Raw genomic sequence first — 22,047 nt, 5'->3', positions numbered from 1 at the left:
TTTTGAAATAAATATTATTATGTTGTTAGTATTATTATTTTAAAAGTAATAATATAACATTGGACAAATAATATTTATATTATAAATATAATAATAATATATATAATAAATAAGCAATAAATTAAAAAAATTCATTCACTGTTCCTTGCCCGTATACTTAAACAAATAAATAAATGTGTTCAGAAAAAGTAAAAAAAATGTGAACTGTATTTGATATATCAAAAAATTTTCAAAAATTAAAAAATTAGAATTTTTCAAGGCCCTTTTCTCAGCAATAGTCGCCAAGCAAGAAACAAGTAATGTATTATAAGACTCAAATTTATTTTTCCCATCTTTGTCACAAAAATAAAACACATATTATTATCATTTTTGTTTATTTGTTCTTTTTTATAAAATTTTTTAATAACATAAATTATATTTCTGACATCGTCTTGTTTCTTGTCTAATTATATATAACCGTATTATATATGTCACAATCCTTATATGTATATTGTAAGAAAAATACTTATTCGGTATAAGCACCGTCATCGACTTTAAAGCGAGTTTATGCTACATATCATTAAAATTGTATTTTAAAAAATCGATTAATGTAATTAATTAATTAAATTTTATAATTGTTTTAAAGAAAATTCTACTGTAAATTGTCGAACGTAGTCTTTTCTCTCCATACATTTGTTATCTTTAAATTTCTCCAAAACCATAATTTCTCTCAAAATCTACGCATTTATAAATGATTAACAATTTATTGATAAATAAATATAAAGAAAAAATAAACAACAGATATGAAAAAAATGTCCCTAATAAAAATAGAATTTTTTACAACAAAATTCATAATAAATTTTTTTTTTCAAAATCAACAAAATAAAATATTTTTATATCTAAAATAACAATTTATACTTAACCCTCAGAAACAGATGAAAAATATACGAAAAAAACAATACCAAACAGAAAAAAAACTTTTAATAATTTCAATTTCAATGCGAACAATAACAACATTAATAACAATCAAAATAATATTAAAATTTATAATAATCAATTTAATTAAACATTATTTGCATTTTTCCACTATTATTCAATTTTTATAACTTTTTATAACTATTTTTATAATTTGCCAATATATGTTATTATTTTTCAATATTATTAATTACCATTAAATTAATATGCATTAACTTCAATCATTCAATGAATAATTTTTTCATATCATTTAAATTTATATCAGAAAATACATTTAATAAAAATTTTAAATATTAATTAAAAATAAAATTGAATATTCTAATTTTTTTCTTTCTATAATGTTTCTAAGGGTTAAATTTTAGTAAAAAAATGTTTGCTCATGTTTTTTTTCACAAACTCGCTCAAGGTGAAGAGATTTTCGACGAAGTTAATTAATAGGTAATAATTATATGGCAAAAGGATTCTTTCGGAAAAGACACAGCCTACCAGAAAAGAGTTTTTTTTATACCTTTCAATCGTAAAATTGGTAACGTTTGTACAACATTTCAATTTACAAATAACGAAAAAAGTATTTTCTTTCTTTTTTCGCAAGCCGAGAGAATGTCATACCTGCTGGAATTTAATTTTTGGATGATATTTTTTAAGTCAGGAAACTGGCTTGAAAAATTATATTCATTTAGGAAATAATTATCTCAGTATAATTGTGAATGGGTCATTAATTTTTAATTACTACAATAAGTAATTAAGTGTATAAATCAATGAATTATATTACCAAATTAATTAATTAATTAATTATAAATTAAATTGAATTAATAACTTAAATATATAATAAGTAATAATTCAATCAACAGAATTAAATTAAATATACAATCCAATAAAATTTATAATGTTAGTTATTATGAATGATCATTATTAATTATTATTAAATGATGAAATGAAATATAAATGAGTAATTAAATAATAATTATATTTTTAATTACTGTAATAGTAAAATAATATAAATTTTGTTCGCGAAATATATTAGAAAAATAATATTTTTTGAGTTTCTCCGTTTCGCGAATAACAATTTAATAGCAAATAATACTTCAATGTAATGGCAAAGCTTTCAATGTAATAAACATTGTAAACATTGGACAGCATTCGATAAAGAATATTATAACATTGCTGATACCCCACATACATATTGTTTAGAGGTTAGTCAAAGATCACAAGATCAATACGACCTAAAGATAATTTTTTTATAATTATTAACATAATCACAACAGGGACGAACTTATTGCACTTAATCATACTTTTTCAATTTGAAACCAGTTTCCAGGCTTTTATCGTAATCACTAAATTGAAGCTTTCATTTGTCAATAAGAAAATTTATACGGTTTATAAATAAGTCTTTATTATTTCTCTAAAATTTAATTTAATATTTTTTTTTTGTAATTTGATAAAACTTTATTTCAATGAAAATTTAGGGATATTTTCAAGAGACTCCCTAGAGATATCGTAGAAATATTATTATTAATAGACAACCTCCTGAATCTGATTTACGAAAATTTATTAAATTTTATAGCAACATATTTATGTAAAAAATTGGACAATTTATACTTCAAGTGTCAATCTTGTAAAGCAAAACTATAGATAATTTCGCTTTTAAGAAATGTTGATGTAAAGTACTATTATTTTCATAGAAAATGATATTAATCTAAATTCCGAAATATAGAATTAATCCGAAGCAGTCCGGTTTATAGTCAGATGTTTGTCATCCAGAATTAGTCTTGTCAAGTCAGAACTTAATTTGATTATACACAACTAGTGAATGTGAAATTACTTCCGTTGAATCAAAAGTTAATCTGACCAGTATAATTAGTAAATTAAGAATCTGCATTCATTAGTTACGTTTGATTGGACTGACTTCGAATTAGGTCTAATTAATTCCTGATTCACTAGTTACACAAATCTGTCAAATTTCGGACTTAACCGGACTAATTCCCGATGACAAAAATCTGACCATAAACCGGACTGTCCCGGACTAATTTAGTATTAGTCCGAAAGCAGTCTGGAATTTTAACCATGGATGCCGAACTATTGTGCATTTCTTATTGAAACAAATTTTTGAACGCACTGAATCTAGATTGTTGTTCTGGTTAAAATTTCGGACTAATTTTGAAAAAGCACTATTCAAATTTGAAATTATAATTCGAAATAATCAGAAATTGATTTGTAAGAAATCCGCATTTAATACAAAATAGTCTCAATTTAGACAGGTGAAAAAACCAAATCTATAATCTGTATGAAAAAAAGTTAGCATTTAGCGCGTAACTGTCAGAAACTAGTGAGCATAATAAACTGCAGATTGTTGCTAATTAATTACGGATTTTGTACATACAAAATGTGGATTATTCGGAATCTTTTTTAAATTAATATTTCTCACCAGACAAAAATTGTTTATTTGCAAATTGTGTATATTTAAATTCTTGATTATTGCGGACTCATATAGGATTAGGATTTTGAACCGCACTTTTTGCAAACTATTACGCACAAAGAACGAATTTCTTACATTTCGAAACAAAACTAAATTTGGAGTGATCTCTACAAGGAGAGAAATAGATGGTAAGATCTTATGATCTTAATATGGTTAAAAGTAGATGTTATCCGGTACCACCATTATGCTACTCTGTACCATCAAAGATGTAACAAAAAATATAGTTATGTTACCCACTACAATCAAGATGTTTCTCCGTACAATCTCTTCGTGTAGATACAGATTTCGGATTATTTCAAATTTTAATTTTATATCGTACTAACTGTTGATTTTGTGAATATATATTCTTGATTTTTCTAGGCTCATTTAGGATTAAGATCATTATCAAAACTAAAACAAAATTTATGCCAGCTAATTGCGGTCTATTTTCATAGAATTACTGAACTGATTTCAGATTTGTCTTTTTCGTTCGAAATGATTTTTTACGAATGCAGATCATTTTAGGTTTGTTTTCGTAAAATTTTCGAATAGATTATTTGAAACATTTTTTTCAAACAGAGCTTTGATTTTTTAACAGTGAGGTAAAAATTATAAGAAAAATTTAAGATTATTTCCCTCAATATATTGAATCAAAACTTTTATCAAAAGAGAAAAAGCCTATATAATGGACCATACTAAATAGGGAATGAAATCTTTTCCATAGAAGGAAGATAATTTTCTTTTAAGAGGATAATGTGATAAGATAAAAAAATTTTCTTTAAGTATGATATTATTTTTTTCTGAACGTATTTTTATGTAATAGTAAAATGTAATGTCAAACACACAATTTTTACTTTATATTGACTAAAGAAAAGCTTCAATTGAGAAATCGATAGAATTTTTTCTTCCGGAAATATAATTTTATCCGTCTTTATACATAGAATATTTAATATATTTAAGTTTCTATACACACGAATTGAAAAATTACTCACCAATTTAATGGAAACGCGAGAGGATTTTTCAAGTCCAGCAAGCACCCCCTCGACGTTGTCTTTGTCACAGATAAACCTCAGGACTTGCAGGTGCAGGTTGATGTTGTTGATGATGTTGATTTTGAGCTTGATGTTGTTGCTGCTGCTGTTGTTGTTGTGATGGTGGTGGTGGCGGGGGCTGATGATGACTATGATTGTGATTATGACTATGATGATTATGATTTTGTCGTACCCTTAAAATTTCCCATCGTTGCTTATATAAATCACGTTCCTGTCGAATTTGGTCAATTTCTAATTGCATTCGTTGCAATTTATTTTGTAGATTTTGATTTGTTGTTTCCAAATCCTGACGTTGCTGTTGTCGTTTACTGCGACAATTTTGTGCGTAACCCCTGTTTTTTAAAGTGCGTCTCTTCTGCTTCAAACGAACCACCTGATGGCAACAGAGTTTCTGCTTCATTAATTTTACATTTCCTTTTGTTTTTTCGGCAAAAATCATTTTTAAATAAAATGCAAATTTTTTTTAAGAAGAGGAATGATACAACTTTCAGAAGGATGAAAAAAAACCCAAAAGAGTTAGAAGAGATGAGACAAAGAAAGACGATTAGATAATCATTAGAAGTTGAAAGATTTAGAAAAAATATGAAACGGAGAAATAAAAAATGAAGAAAATGAATAAGTAAAAAAAATTTAGGTATTCACCTCATCCCTTGGATACCCCTGAAGACGTTTGTTCAATTCGCGAACGGAAAGCGACATGAGGACCTCGTCAGACATAAGCACGGAAGAGCCATTGCTGCCGCAATTAGAGTACGAGCTGCTGATGCCTTTTGGTTGCCCGTGGGGTTGACCATTTGCACTGCAGGAACTCACTGAGCAAACACTCAATGGCCTTCCGGGTTGCATTGGCATTCCCTGCATACTGTCATCCATCGATTGCATAACAACTCCACCACCTGGTAACATTCCACCCCCTGGACCTGAACCTCCACCACCATAATAATCCAGGTGACTTGGCATTGTGATGTAACCACCTAAAAAATACAGATCGAGCAACTTTCTTTTAAAATTCTTGAACCTTAAAAGTTATCACGATTTTTTAAGGTTAATGTCACAAAAGGTTGATTTAGTATTTTTTTAAATTTTGGGTTCGAGACCATCTATTGATATTCCCGATCCACAATAGTTTAATTGTTTTGACTTCAGATGTAATCTAACCTTTCAACGGTTTTTCGTGTATTAAGTTAGCTTACTTTTTTCTGTAGCTACGTCTTTGGATAGGTTTCAGTAGGGAAGTTAGTCGCACTCTCATTGCTGGAAAAGTGGCTTTAATTTTAGTAATTCAGGATTTTTACAGCAAAGATATAGTGGGATATCCTCTTCCATGTTTCAAATTAGTTACGTTAGCTACATAATTTCATAGTTAATAACCAGAAATATTCCTTTATTTTACCCAATTAAGTCAATATTAATTTAAGTAAACTAGTCTTAATGAAAGATATTTTCTTTTAATCGTCACTACGTGTCAGCTAAGAGTAAGTCGACTAACAAACCGATAGTAATTGATACAAATTTAATATTTTCAATAATTTATTACCGCCTTATAATTTTTATTTAAGCACTTCTTAAAGACATGAGAAAGAAGGTATGATTTTAGGTTACCTGAATTTCCTTGAAGGAGAACTTTATACGAAACGAAAAAAGTAATTAGTTTTTTCTGGTCGGCCGACCTCGGTTAGTATCAGAGCCGTTCATTCTAGCATTAATCGAAATCTATTAAAGAAGTCTAGTGCTTATATACATCTTTGGATAATTGAATTTGGAAGAAGAAGAAGAAAATTTGTAAAGTATTAGATGAATGAATTAATGAAATGTATGAATGAATTTAAAATATGCTTATCGAATGAATTGATTTAGATAGACATAGCCGAGGAATTAAAAAGTAGAATAAACAAAGATTGTCAATTGATTAGTAAATTAACTATGTATTTAAATAAAATCTCCATTACAAGATAATTTTAGTTTCTAAGAATCTTATTTCAAATCGTTGCGTTATATCAAAATGTTTAATTGGACTATTTACAATTTAAATATAGGAAAGATAAACTCCAAATTACCCTAATGTTCTGTATCATCCTTATTCACTAATAAAGTTTTTCTTTAAATTTTTTCTACACATTTAAAAAAAAATGCCATCTCAACATGTGAAAAGAATGTGGAATATTACAAGAATACAGTTCTTGGAAAAGAAATAATCGATTCAATGCGTTTTACACAATTTTTATAATAAATATTTACGCATTAAGCAAAATTAGACGTGTGGATAATATTTACAATAACCTCATTCATTTGTAGTCTAAACTCATTGAGGAATTGAGTGACAGTGATGCAAGACGAGGCAAGAACAAAATTTGTCTTGTCTCCTCTCCATTATAAATACATCGAAAAAATAAATACATTATTGTTTAATTTTTTTTATGCCAAATTGGTTATAGTAAAGTTATGTTTTATTATCTTTTTTAGAATGCAAACTGGATTTCGCTATTATTGTTCAGATATCACAAGTTCTTGTACGAAACTTGTCACGGTATTGCATGGTAAGCTTTGCAATATTACATTGCAATATTAGGGCAGGGTACCAGCAAAATTGCTGGATAGTATTGAGATAATATTACAACGAATTTTTATTTTAGGAAAAAAATGGAAGCATATGGATTGTGTAAACCGAGAAGTTGACTGAGCTCGGTCAAGTTTCGATTCGTTTGGGTTTGAGGCAATATGTTGCAAAAAATAATTGAAATATTGGTAAAATTGCTATTGGGATGTAAAAATTAATGATTTCTGAGTCGATTTATGCAATATTATTGGATAATTAAGCTCTTATTATTATTATGTTCCTTTTTGTATCACATATATTATTTAACATACAACACATATTTTTTAAACATTTGTTTTTATACCAAATAAGTTCGCTTCGAGTACGGAACCCTCGATTTCAGTGCGAGTGTAACTCGCACTTTTCCGATTTTATTTTTTTAAGAGAAGTGTATTTATCTGTCATGGTATACTCTATTATAGTTGTTACTTTAAAATATTATGCATATTACCGACGTAATACACGAGTTGATCAATAGATCGCGTTCAAAAACAGTTTGTGAATTTTTTTTCTGTCGTTTTGCCGTTTAAAAAAATTCCAAGGATTCCATAAATATAAAAAATTTAACAGAAACTACATATTCAACATTGTAGTTTTAAAGTAAAAATAATTTTTTAATGAACGTCGTTTTTCAGGTTTTTAATATTTTATGGTTTGCTGGCCACTTTGATGACATTAATTTTTAAAACTAATAATTAGTAAAGATAATAAATGGTACAAATTTTGAAAAATTTTAATTAGTTAAATACATAATTATTTTACAAAAGTGTTGTTTTTTATGAAAAAATTATATTATTAAAATTATAAAAATTTTAATCCTTTTTTTTCTTTAAGTAGGTATATGTGGGGTAAAATTCCTGTAGCGAACTAAGTGAAAAAAAAAGTTGATCGGGTCGGGCTGTAACTTGCATATAGTTTAGCCCTAGGGGTGAGTAATTTAACCACGAAGTATTTATTTATTTATTTATTTGGTACATAACGGGACATGCCCTTTCGTATTGTTAGGTTTTTTCAAAAACTGTCGAAGAGGAAGGGGTTGAATTTTTTTGAAAAATTTAAACAGTGAATTTTTGAAGACTTGTAACTTTTAAACAGAAAGAAGAAAAAAAATTGTCCTATATGTTTTCGAAACCCAGCAAACACTGTTACAGGTCAGTTATAGAACTGTTACAAATTTTTTTTCAATAACCATTGTAGAACAGTTACAGGTTGTGCACACTGGGGAGTATAGAACAATTGGAAAAGAACAAATAGAAAATTTTAGGTTTCTATCCCAAAAAGTTTAGAAATGATTATCAAGTAAAATGAATTCTAAACATCTTAGAAAACGCTAATATTTTCCTTTAAGTGAGTGCAATTAGTTTACGTGATTTGTTTTAAATCGTAAAGGAATTACTATGAAACAAATTTTATGATCGTGTTTTAGAGTAAAATGTAATCTTAATTGAAGTTCATATTAGCGGTCACATTAATTGTGTACATTTTTGTACTTTGAAAAAGCAATGAATTATAAGTTGCAAAAAATTGAATACAATTATTACATTTACAATTATTTTAATTCAGTTTTTCAATGATTAGATTAGTCTTTAGATTCATTTTGAAGAATTGACACCTTGATAAAGAGAATATGTTAATTTTTCAATTAGATATTTAAGAAAAACCCAATTTTCAATAATTTAATTTTTTTTTACTTCTCTGTCAAAAATTAATATTTTTTAACGTTCTTGGGATCATTGGAATGGTATTTTGTTATGTAATTCGAAATATTTAAAACAATTCATGTTCAAATTTTTCCCTAGCGTATGCAAACCGTGAAAGTTGTCCCAAAAAATTAAAGTTCATTTTACAACAAAATGTAATGTTTAAAAATTATGTAAGTAAATTTAAGATTTACATTATTTTCTGATCATTATTTGTCATTTAAATATTAATAATAATTTTTTGACTTTTTTTGAGCCAATTTTCTCGATTTGCATACGCTAGGGAAGAATGTAGACATGAATTGTTTTTAATAATTTGAATTGTATAACAAAATACGATTCCAATAAGCCTAAGAACATTTAAAAATATTAATTTTTGCTAGAGAAATTAAAAAAAATAGTAAAATCATTGAAAATTGGGTTTTTCTTAGATATCTAATTGAAAAGTTAACATATTCTCTTTGTCAAGGTGTCCTTTATTTCAGACTTTTATTAGCTTTCATAAAATAAAAAAAGAAAAAATTTTATATTTAATATTTTTGCAGATGGGTCAGTTCACTGACTTTCGTCTAATAGTGGTTGCGACCAAATTTTTAAAAAATCTAGTTTTAATATATGTGAAACTCGATGATTCCCTGAGTTCATTAACCATAATATTATGTTAAAAATTTTATTCCCTTTAAAAATATTAAATATCAAAAGTAGGAGGTTCACAATGTGATTTTGTAACCTTAAATTTTTCAATTTTTTTAAAAACGCTATTATTAAAAAACTATTAAAAATTAGATGTTGGAACTCACCAAAAACATAAATCACTTTATTCTGCACAGAGGAACGAAGGAATTATTGCAAAAATTTATTATTTTTGGATGATATACGATTTTAACCCCTTGACTGTCGACGAGATTTCCACTATTTGGGCCAAAAGTGTGTTGAAAAAAATTTTAATGAATTTTTATGAAACTTGGTGTCTTAAGGTTTTCAGGGTCGCTGATTCAGGGTCGGTTTTTCAAAATTCAAAATGGCGGATCGAATATGGCGGACGACAATTTGAAAGTGTAATGCAATTTGCTTGAAAATGGTTACTCGGGGGTTTACGGGCTCGCTGTTTACGAATCTGAAATCAAAATTTTTAAATTTCCAAAATTCAAAATTGTGGATCCAATATGGAGGAAAATTTTTCAAAATTAATCAGATTCGCTTGAAAGTTGTTACTTCAGTCGAATCCGATCAATTTTGAAAAATTTTCCGCCATAATGGATCCGCCATCTTGAATTTTAAAAAACTGACATCAGATTCGTAATCAGCGACTCCGCCATTTTGAATTTTAGAAAACCGACCTCAGATTCGGAATCAGCGACCCCAAAAACCCTCGTGTAACCAGTTTCAGAAATATTTGAGATGTTTTTCATCATTTTTTTTAAGTTGCGCATATATGCGTAAAGAGCACTTTTGGCCAGTTTTAGTTTTATGCATATACCGTGGATGTACCAGTTACCGTCCATGTCCCAGTATCCGTCCATTTTACAAATATCTCGTATAGTAATTTAAATTATTTTTTAACAATAATTTATTCCTTTTGGCACGCAATCGACTTATTAGTTTAAGTAAACAAATAAAAGAAAATAATTTTTTTATAAATGTTATTTTGAAAATTAAACTGGACGGAAATTAGGTCTTAGGTGGACGGCAACTGGGACATCCACGGTATGCGTCAGCGACAGGCAACGGGTTAAAAAAAATTTTATTTAAATATTCTCAAGATTTTTATTTACTTATAACTTTTTTGTCGGTGCTCCGAAAAAATTGAGGTTTTGCACAAAGATTTTTGCTTCCTCGTGGAGGAAGCTTTGTAGTCCTTTCATTTATAAAACTTTTCAAAGTGGCGGAAACAAATTTTTTTCTTTATAGAAACATGTGTGTGTATGTGTGTGTGTGTGTGTGTGTGTGTGTGTGTGTGTGTGTGTGTGTGTGGATTCCTTTTTTGTTTAGAAGATAACTTTAACAGGTTTTAATGGATTTAGATAAAATTTGGTAGGCTCATTTATCATATTAATATCTCAAATCTGACCAAAGGATTTTGAAAAATATCTCAAAAAAAAAATTTTATCGTCTTTTTTCCAAAAATTTTTTTTTAATCGAAAAAATTTTTAAATAGAAAAATTTAAGGTTATATATAATAAAATCGCTTTCCTTACGTCAAGACGAATCGATTGATATATATAAAGTATACATTTGAGGTAAATTTAAAAAATTAATGAAAGTAAAAAAATCAAAATTTCACATTTAGGCTATAAAATTTTGTGATTTTTTAAATTGAAGTTTATATATGAAATAATTGTATTTCTTACGTCAAGACGAATCGATCGATATATATATAAAGTATACATTTGAAGTAAATTTAAAGAATTAATGAAAGTTAAAAAATCAAAAATTGACATTTTGGCAATAAAATTTTGCTTTCTCCACGAGGAAGCAAATTGTTTTGCTGATCGTAAAGAGGAAGCAAAATGTTCATGTAATGAACATCTGAATTTACAACTTGTTTATAATATTCTTTACCTTCTATTAAAATCTTACGAAGGTGTTTTGCTTCGTTTTGGAGATAATAATTTTAAAAAAATTTTATGTAAAAGGTTAATTAAAAGACTTGAAGTTAACTAACCAAATTCAAACTGCTACATTTGAATATATTTTTATAAAAAATGGAGCAGTTTGAATTTGGTTAGTTAACTTCAAGTCTTTTAATTAACCTTTTACATAAAATTTTTTTAAAATTATTATCTCCAAAACGAAGCAAAACACCTTCGTAAGATTTTAATAGAAGGTAAAGAATATTATAAAAAATCTTTGTGCAAAACCTCAATTTTTTCGGAGCACCGACAAAAAAGTTATAAGTAAAGAAAAATCTTGAGAATATTTAAATAAATTTTTTTTTTAAAATCGTATATCATCCAAAAATAATAAATTTTTGCAATAATTCTTTCGTTCCTCTGTGCAGAATAAAGTGATTTATGTTTTTGGTGAGTTCCAACATCTAATTTTTAATAGTTTTTTAATAATAGCGTTTTTAAAAAAATTGAAAAATTTAAGGTTACAAAATCACATTGTGAACCTCCTACTTTTGATATTTAATATTTTTAAAGGGAATAAAATTTTTAACATAATATTATGGTTAATGAACTCAGGGAATCATCGAGTTTCACATATATTAAAACTAGATTTTTTAAAAATTTGGTCGCAACCACTATTAAACGAAAGTCAGTGGACTGACCCAGATATAATCACTTTATAGTCGTCGAAAAAGCAGAGGTAGCACAATTTCTGACGGTAGTGTATATCATCAGAAATGTATTACAAGTATTGTAAAGTAATTTAAAAACATACAAATTTTGACTTTAGATTTGCGATTCGGACCACTGTGCATTGAGAAGAACTTCCCTGAACCATAGTTTTTAGCACATTTAAGTGTTGTCCGACAGCCGAACAGAAAAACAAAGGTAATAAAGAAGTTTTTTATTTACGACTCCTTCAATAATAAAGATAAAACTAACGAAAGAGTCATCATTTTTGGAACTTGCAAATTTTTGACATTATGGGTTAAGTCAGAAAGACATCTTTTGGACAAAAAGAGCTTCAAATTGCTCTTCCTTTATAGTGTTCACATTGCTTTCGTCGAAGGAGGAGGTCTCCTGTAGAAGTGTTAGAAGAGGTACAAATTACTTTTCAACAATACCAAATAAATCTCAATCCACCACTGGGAGGGTCATTCTTTTGAGTATATACATTTCCCTCATGCGCGATCATCAGAATCTACTACTGTATATTAACAGCTTAGGAAGCTTTTAAAATTAGGTTTTATTTTTTCCTCTACTGTTAAGCACTTTATGATAAATATTGTAATTTTAAATTTTTATTTCATTTCAAATGCTTTTAAATTAATTGACCAGAAATGAGTTACAGAGTGCGAGCGTCAAGTCACATTACAGAGTTTTGTGTTTGTGAGAACTTCAGTTCGTCTTTAAGAGAGACCAACAAATTTACTGTTCGATAAGTAATCATAACCATAATTGTTCGTATCATTTTGAATTGAACGAGTCTGATTTAAAAATTCGTATTATAAAACTTTCGTATTTAGTACGATTGAGACTCTAAACTTTAGTGTAAAACTTTATATTTTCTATTATTAATCTTTAAATAAACATTTATAATATTTTTAAAAGTGCAATTGTTATTTATTATTTAATTTATATTAAATCTTTAATATTTAGTACCAAAAAGAACTTGGTGATCATTAACCTAAAAAATAAATAATCAGAAATACTAACCGGCATGCCTCATATGACGCGGGATATGTTGCAATTCCTGAAAGTGATGGTGCGAAGGTGCCGAAGTCCAATGCTCGGGAGGTGGTTCTGGTGTTTGATCCTGTGGACAGTGTGGTCTTAAGTCCAGGGGTTCCTGCCTCAAAGACTGCGTGAGCCAGCCCATACCTCCCGATCCAACTGGTATCTCATCTTGCACTAATGAACTCGGTTGTTGAAGTTGCAACAATAAACCATTTCTATCCCTGTGATCACGTTCCCCACGATGTAATTGTAATGGTGGTGGTGAAGCCGAAACAGGTGGTGTATCAGGTGGTGTGCCAGGATGCGAGAGTGTCGTCAGATGAGAAGCTGCACCAGGCGGCGCTTTAACAAGGACCCCATGTTGCACTTGGATATGAGGCTGGCCATAGAGAGGATGAGGCTGCTCCAATTCATGCGCCGGTGGTGTCAATGGAGCCAAAGTGAGCCCATGTGGTTGACTTGGTAGTTGTCCGTTTGGATTCACCATGCTTGCCGGTGAGATTAGACGTACCTGAAAGATGTCAAGGTAACGCATGGTTTAAAATTTTAGAGATTTACTTGGAATTAAACATAAAAATGGTTGGTTTAGATAATTTACAAACAGGTTTTTAAGGATCTTAATAATTCAGATAAAACTTATACAAGTTTGTAGTTGCTGGAGAATTTCAAGTGTATTTTTTTGTTATCTTAAGATTTCTGGAGGAACTATATTTAACATTTTTAGTAATTCAGGAGGAACAATATTTTACGTTTTTAGAACATTTAAATAGTCAAATTTTTTAACTCCTTAAGAGATATTTAAGAGCCTTAATTAGGTTTCCTAAATGGTTAAAACCATGGCTAATTTTGTACGTTTATAACGCCTTAGATGCCCAACGAAGTCGACATTGCGCAGCACATATTCCCGATTCCGGCATACCACTACACAGAAAAAACCAAGTCTCATTTTTGTTGCACCTCGTATTCCGGACCTCGCAATCCCATATTCTTGATCCCACTACTCTACATTCCGTATTCTGCTATTCTATAATTCCGGATATCCCCCATCCCACATTAAAATTAAGTATCTTAATCACTAAGAATTTGTCAATACTGAAAATTCATAATATTAGATATACTTGTAATACAGGTTTTTTCTGTGCACTTGTTTATGATCTTGTATGGTTTCCTGAAATAATTAATTTTTGTAACATCCTGCACAGTAGTTCTCTATAAGTTTCTCGACTGCGAAATACATTCTTTTTCATCCCACAATGTTAGGGAAACCATACATATCAAAATATATATAGTATACATACTAGGTGTAGATTATCTACAAACAGTCGACTCTCGATAATTAGAATTTCAAAGAGCACCAAAAGTAGTTCAAATTATAGAGAGTTTTATTTATTGAATTTTTTAATTATAGAGAGGAAGTTTGGGAAAATTTAAATTAATAGAGTTTCATTAAATAAGGATACTGATTGTATTTTTTTATCATGTCTGCACATGATCTGTAATTTTATATTGTTTAAATGCACTCTAACGTGATTTATTTTGAGAGTTTTTATTGACATAAGGGCTGAAAAAGATTCATCTTCAATTTCGAAGCAACGTGGTGTTTTCAATTTGCCAATTGCCAGTTATTACAACTTTTCAGTTCCATTTATATTTGTTATTCTCTCCTTGCAATGTTTACCACTGTGACATTTTTCATCTTTAAATGCTAACGTTTTATCCGGAAGCCACTTAAAAAAAGACCTGTCTCATCTGTGTTGAAGACATTCTGAGGCTCGTAATTTTCTAAAAAGTGCTGCACTTATCCTTTGCACTCTGCACAAACTGAATCATATCAACTCTTGCACTTTCTCCATACAGATTCTTGAAAACAATGTTATGTCATCTTTTTTAAAATTAGTTAGCTACCCATCACTAGCAGTAAAGTCCTCTTCGATAGGAATGTTTTGATCTAGAACACTTGAAACCATTACATTCAACATGTTTCTAAATTTAAAAATTAACATTTTTTCTTCCTTCGCTTGCAATTGATATAATTCGATCCTTATTATTTATAATAATTGAAAATGTGGATTGTACAATTCCGAATTGTTTGTCCACTTCGTTTTTTGTTACTCCACTTTGTACCAGGTTAATAAGTGTTTTCATTTCGGAAATCAACACAGGAAACATCATAATATTCTTTGTTATTAATAGTTCCAACATACAGGAACCCATGCAAATTCACACACAAATTCTTTACAGTATATCCTTTACAATAATATCCTATGCATATAACTCACACAGGAAAATGCGAGGGAACTTATAAAGGAACTCGATATATGATCCAATGTGTGATGATCCTTTCTAGGAATTTTCAACAGCATTGTGAGTTATTGTAATTAACCACTGTACGCTTCGTAATTATGCAAACGAACGTAAAACATTGGATATGGAATATGAAATTATAAATTTTTAACTTAATAATTTAAATAAAAAACTTGAATAAATTGGAAAACCCAGAAGACGATTTGGCCTTAATCAGGGCACAGTGTACGCTATTCAAGCTGAACCTACTTTTTCAGTGTGTATTTTTTTTTCTTTTATTAATTATTAATGTCTTTATCATTTTGACTATTATATTATAGAGTATTTTTGATAAAAACAAGAGACTCTTATTATATTATTAAAATAGGTAACCCACATCAGAGCCTGATCAGGTAAGATGTTTCATACCATGACTGTGGAAAATATCCCTCTAAAATCTAAATCCTTTACTAAAATGTGAAATCTTACAGAATTTAAGATTTATATATATATATATATATATAAACAAAATTCTTGTACATTGGAAAATAGAAATTATACTTTTCTAACTCTGGTTCACTTACAATTAGAATTATGTTGAAAATGCTCTTCTTTATGTATTTTATTCCAAATTATCTGATGTAAATTCTCAGCTTTGAAATGTGAAACTCACCTCTCGCTTGACGTCGGCGGGATCAAGATGGTCGAGAACAAACTCTTGAACGTATTCTCTGGCGAGGTGATCCTCTGCTTCCATCTTAACCTCGTCGACCTCCGCCTCCTGGTGTACCACCTCTTTTATCACATTTGCTACAGCAGCATAGGGCAGCAATTTTTCACCTCGACAACCACCACCTTCCCCTCCACTTCCGTCGCCTCCTGGACAACTTGGATTCTGTGTTTGGTGCGTCGTGATCACTTTTGATTTTTTGCACTATAGGAAAATAAATCTCAACAGTTTTTTGATATTTCACTTTCCCAAAATTCTTCCCCTGTTTCAAATGATACAGGATTTTTAGACACTAAAAAAAAGATAAAGAATCATATTTTTCCTTTTACTGCTTCTAATAATTTTAATTTTTAATTTTCTATATCGATGGAGAGATTTTTAGAGTGTAGAATTTTAATTTTCTCACTGTTCATTATAGTTGTTAATAAATAGACGATAATAATAAGTCTCCAATATTACTGAAAATTTTTTGACATTATTTTGTGATCCAAGGTGTTGAACTTTTCGTGGTATTTAGGATCATAAAAGAATTGAAACTATATTTTTTTTTTGTTTCTTCTTTTGTAAGACGTTTCAACCCTACTTTGGGTCCTCTTCAGTTTTTTATTTCCCATAAAAATACATAATTTCTATATTGACAATTTAACATTATTTATTTATTTCAAACATATACGGGTTTCAAATAAATCCTTTCGTATACAAAGTACTTAATACTAATGGAATAAAAAGCTGTGTAAATGACCAATTAAGATGAGTTGTGTTATGCTAGGTTATGCTGTAGTGATTAATAAAAAATAAGGAAAAAAAGTTCAAGTGTATAATAATTGATTATATATTTTTGAAAAAATGGAAATTAAAAAATGAAAATTTTTGAAAAAAAAAACTCTATGATAATAATTGGCTCACCTACTCTATACATAGATACAATTAAAAAATCACGCACACACTGGGCATCAAACCCTTGATCTACATAAACCTTGCAAACCATCCGTCGCTAACTACGCGGCCAAGCTAGCTTATGATAACTGACAATCTGACAATATAATACCGGTGATCTCTAATATAACATTTTCAACGTTAATTGAAACTTAAATTAAAATTTAGATAAATTAAAATTCGGACAATTTGAAACTTAAATCAATTAAAATTTTGAAAAACTGGAAATCCGGATAATTTAAAACCTTAATCAATTAAAATTTGGATAAATAAAAATTCTGAAGAAAATTTCATTAATTTTCAGTTAATAAAATTTGAATTTAATTAAAATTGTATTTAATAAATTTTATTTTGACAAATAAAAATTAGAATTAATTGAATAATACGTATCACTTAAGTTCAAAATGAAAATTTGGATGAATTAAAATTTAGATAAATTGAATTTTGAATTGATTGAATTGATGGTACTGACCCATCTCGGCTCTTTTCAAATATCAATTCCACATTATTTACTAAGTAATTTGAATCTAAGATGAAAAAAATCGGTAGAGAGTTTTTCGAATAAACTCAATTTTTGTGTTTTTTTTAACTTTTTATAGTACATTTTTTAATTTGAAACTGTTGAATATTAATCAATTCGATTTCTAATCATTCATAAATCCTTTCTGAAGTTGGCGAGTATTTAATTTAGAAGTGTCAGAATTAAAATTCAATGATTGTTAATAATCTTGTATAAGGGTGATTTGGCCATGAAAAATCATTTGTTGCACATTTAATAGAAATTATTATTGAGGTTTTTTCGAAACAAAAAAAGCAAACACAGTACGGATTTTCTTCAAGACTTCTAGCTTTTGATATTTTTGAACGAGCAGTAATGAAATTATGGGTATACTTCTCCGCGTAGCGACAATTTAGTTACTGTTAAATTATTAAAAATATTTTTTAGATTTATTACTATTAATTTTAAAAAGTGTTCTATCCATTATTACATTTTTCTGAAATTTATTTAACGAAATAAAATTTTTTAACAGAATTCATATTTAATTCATTTATATAATTCAAATTGTTAAATTAATTAATAAATATATAATTTATTTTAAACATATATTTATTATTTTTCAATTAATCATCAATAATATTAATCATAAATATATGAGGCATACCATGGGAAATTTTCATTCAAAATTTTTTTTTGCTTGAAATTATTTCTGAAATCTATATGAAAAATAAGAAAATACGCATTTTTTTATTTAATAAAAATGAAGGAAGTTATGATTTTTTGAAATTTAACGTCATCAAAGGCAGTGTATTTTTGAAACATTTTTTTATCTATTGTACTAATGAATAAAAAATTATGCTGTATATGAAATTTGTTCACTTTTCCTCAAATTTTTCAAATATGTGCTCAAAAATAATGTACCTATAATGGAAGCAACAAAGAAGTTAAAATTAAAGTTAAAAAGAGAGTTTTCTCAAAGAGAGAAACTTTCTACAGTAGGACTCCGGTTAGACGAGCTAATGTGGACCGGACCTACCTCGGATAAGGCGAAAACTCGGATAATCCGAATTGTTATTACAATTTAACATTATTATTGTTTAAACAATTATTATTTATTACAACTTATATTCATAAAAAACTAAAATTAAAAATAACTCGGATGACGTAGACTACACTCAGATAATACAGAATTTCCAACTGGGACACCACCTCGGATAAACGGGGTTTTACTGTCTTTAATTTTATTTTGCACTGCAATCCCTGATGACTGAAGAATTTTTACGCTTATCTGCAAAAGTGGTACTTTTAGATTTTAAATTACTATTTACAATTTTTAAACTAGGCGCAAAGATTTATAGTATGTATTTATAAAAAATAAAAAAAATGAATGTTATGGGAAGAAGGTTATATTTGTAGAATAACTGCTGTGAGCCGTACTAAAAAACTAAAAATAGTAATTTAAAAACCAAAAGTACCACTTTTGCAGATAAGGAAAAAAATTCTTCAGTCATCAGCGATTGCAGTGCAAAAAAAAATTAAAAAGAAAGTGTCTCTCTTTGAGAAAACTCACTTTTTAACTTTAATTTCAACATTTTTGCTACTTCCGTTATAGGTACGTTAGTTTTGAGCACATCAAAAGCTGTCTAAACATTATGTTTGTTTAATAACTGACAATTTAATAACAACAAATGAAGTGAATAATCGTGACGTTGCATTCTTAAAGTTGACTATCATTTTTTTTAAAATAATTTTTGGAAAAAATGTCCTTTGGAAAAAAGAATATTTGGAAAAATATCCATTGTAAAAATAATAATTTTGGAAATTTGGCATTGGCACTTTTGACTCCCTATACCCAAATTTCATATAGGTATAGCATAAATTTTTATTCATTAGAACAATAGATAAAAAAATGTTTCAAAAATACACTGCCTTTGATGACGTTAAATTTCAAAAAATCATAACTTCCTTCATTTTTATCAAATAAAGAAATACGTATTTTCTTATTTTTCATACAGATTTCGACAAAAAAATGTTCTGAGGAAAGAAACTTGTGAATGAAAATTTCTCGTGGAATGACTTGCATATAGTATTTAAATTATAATTGGTGTCAATAATTATTTCATATAATTATATTATATTACACAACATTCGGTTACAATTATTAAAAATTTAGTCTCGACCCTTCTGTACGAAATTATAATTTTGTGGTTAAATATTTATCAGCTTTTTATATATAAGAGTATTTTAAACTTTTTTACATAAACTGTATGATCCGAGAGTAAAAAATAAATATAATATAGGGATTTTCTCAATAATCTAAAACTATACACCGTTAGAAATCAAACTACAACTTTACATAAAAAAGATAAAAATTATATAGTTCCAATTTCGAAAAATGTGAAAGATTGCATTTCATTGGATTCATTGAAATCTTAATTAATCCAATGCCTATATATAGGTTATTTCTGTTTTAAATGTTTGCTGGTTTATGTAACTAAATATTTTCCTTCACTAAAAATAAGTATTAAAATAAATGAAAATAACAGAGAAAAAAATATTTTAATTCAGTCAATCTTAAGTAATATTTATTTTAATCAAAATTTTTTTTGCATAATTCATCCTTATTTTCCCTTTACTCAAAACATTTAAAAAAACTTTTCATTTCCATTAAGAAGTTTATTGAAATAAATTGAAATATTAAAATTGAAAAAATAATTTCTGAATCAGCAAAATTTACATTCAACTTTAAAAGAAGGTTAAATTAAGCCAACAAATTAATTTGGTGAATTAAACAAATTTTGTTAATTCAACCCTATTTTAGGTAAAATAAGATGTAACGCTATTATAAATTAATGCCAAAATTAGATTAATATATATATATATATATATATACAATTGAATTTAAATAAGAGCGATGTAATTATTTTATTAATATTCAGAATTTTCTGTTATATATTAGTGAGAAAAAAAATTAAATCGAGCAACATTAAATTGAATGTAATAAATTTTGTTATAATTCAACCTTTTTTAGAGTTAAACGTTACGACAACCAAATATTTCGTTGGTTTTACCAAGTTCTCAATTTACTATAAGTATTATTTATATTAAAATCAATTATTTTGATTTAATCAGCGAAAGATATAATGAATTTTAAAATTGGTTAAATTAATAAAACTTACAAAATTATGTTAATTCAAACATTTTGCTGCTAACTATCAATCTTTTAATTGAATTTGACTCCAGCAAATTATTTGGTTGAATAAACAATTTTTCTTAACTTAGCCTAACTTCAGGATATATTAAGAGTACGCAACAACCAAATATTTAGATTAAAAATTTTAAAACAATATTTGTTTAATACAAATATTTATTTGATCTAAATAAACGCTTGGTTTTCAAATAAATAAATCTTTTTCTTGACAGTATTCATTAAAAATAAAACCAGTTTTTGGAATTATATATACATATGCTTTTGTATTGTATTAATTTAATTTTGATATCTAATCCAAAATTCTCTCCATCAATTTTTTTTTGATAATAAAACATAAAAATATGCATTTTTTTTACCAATAAAACTTTGCAGAAAATTTTCTTTCCCCTCTCCTCGGGGGACAATTTGTTCACTAATTCATTTCCCGCTCTTGTATATATGAATAATTTATTATTACTATATTTTTTATTTATATATAAATAACAAACTGACAGTTTATAAATCCTCTCAGAAAATTACAATTCAAGATCCTAAAATATCCCTCTCTCTTTTACAAAAAATCACCTCTGGAGCCACATTTTATTTTATATTTTCCTTTTACAAATCACAACACACGATCACGAATAATCACCCACAGAAAAAAAATTCACTGTTAATCCAAAATTCCATACACGAAGAACCCGTTTGTTCATTTGATTAAAGGGGGGTGGGAGGGGCTCTGTCTCTATATATAAATTGAATAGTGATTAGCGGTCTGAACTAGTTAACGCCTCGCTAGACTCTGCAATAGTGACGTCTTTTTTGCAATGAGAGAGGGTGTCGGGGAGTCCGTTGACGAGTGTGGGAGGAAGGGGCGGGGTAAGGGGGAGAGAGTGATCAGGGGGTGAAATGTCGCGCGTGTTGCGTGAAACAACGATAGTGGTGGGGGCAAGGGGGGAGGAGAGAGAGAGCAGTACTACAATTGTTGTTGGAGCTGCGCGCCGGTGTAGTACCGCAACAATCGAGAGAAGCAGCATGAATGTTTAGCGGGTCAAAAAGTATATGTGGAAGCGTCGTTGGGCGACGCAACCCGTTTGTATATGTATTTGTACGATATAGGTGAATATGCGCGACGCTCGGCGTCGCTTCTGACGTCATTATTGTGGGAGTGGTCGTTGTAGCCCTTCCCACCTCAATTTGTGATTGGATAGCATTGAATTCAGTCGCCATTGGCTGTTCCTCACCTTTTGCCCAGCGATCTTTCTCCTCTCTCTCCTTCACCTCCTTCCAATGCGTATTATGA

General features: G+C 28.3%; 1 protein-coding gene across 2 annotated transcripts; it reads right to left on the bottom strand.

The window, feature by feature from the left end:
* Positions 1–1,969: 1,969 nt before the first annotated feature.
* Positions 1,970–21,548, bottom strand: LOC127289519 (voltage-dependent P/Q-type calcium channel subunit alpha-1A). 2 transcript variants are annotated; one of them, XM_051317498.1, is made up of 5 exons: positions 21,122–21,548; positions 16,063–16,411; positions 13,086–13,617; positions 5,104–5,435; positions 1,970–4,834 (listed from the first exon to the last, which is right to left on the bottom strand). In XM_051317498.1, the coding sequence occupies exons 2-5, from the start codon at positions 16,144–16,146 to the stop codon at positions 4,466–4,468; spliced, it is 1,317 nt and encodes a 438-aa protein (XP_051173455.1). In that variant the 5' UTR covers positions 16,147–16,411; positions 21,122–21,548; the 3' UTR covers positions 1,970–4,465. The 2 variants fall into 2 exon arrangements, with proteins under 2 accessions (XP_051173455.1, XP_051173456.1); XM_051317499.1 differs by having other exon boundaries at positions 16,063–16,323.
* Positions 21,549–22,047: the final 499 nt, after the last annotated feature.

The sequence above is a fragment of the Leptopilina boulardi genome, unplaced genomic scaffold (assembly GCF_019393585.1).
Source record: "Leptopilina boulardi isolate dan_hultmark-lab unplaced genomic scaffold, ZJU_Lbou_2.1 LbouV2_44, whole genome shotgun sequence".
Classification (NCBI taxonomy): domain Eukaryota; kingdom Metazoa; phylum Arthropoda; class Insecta; order Hymenoptera; family Figitidae; genus Leptopilina; species Leptopilina boulardi.
This window is presented reverse-complemented; position numbering and strand designations above follow the sequence as displayed.

Excerpts from the sequence above, each read along its gene's own strand:
- LOC127289519 (XM_051317498.1), bottom strand. The coding sequence starts at position 16,146 with ATGGAAGCAGAGGATCACCTCGCCAGAGAATACGTTCAAGAGTTTGTT. Across the intron at positions 5,436-13,085 it reads GCGTCATATGAGGCATGCCG|GTGGTTACATCACAATGCCA; the intron begins GTTAGTATTTCT and ends TGTATTTTTTAG. Across the intron at positions 4,835-5,103 it reads AGGGGTATCCAAGGGATGAG|GTGGTTCGTTTGAAGCAGAA; the intron begins GTGAATACCTAA and ends TGTTGCCATCAG.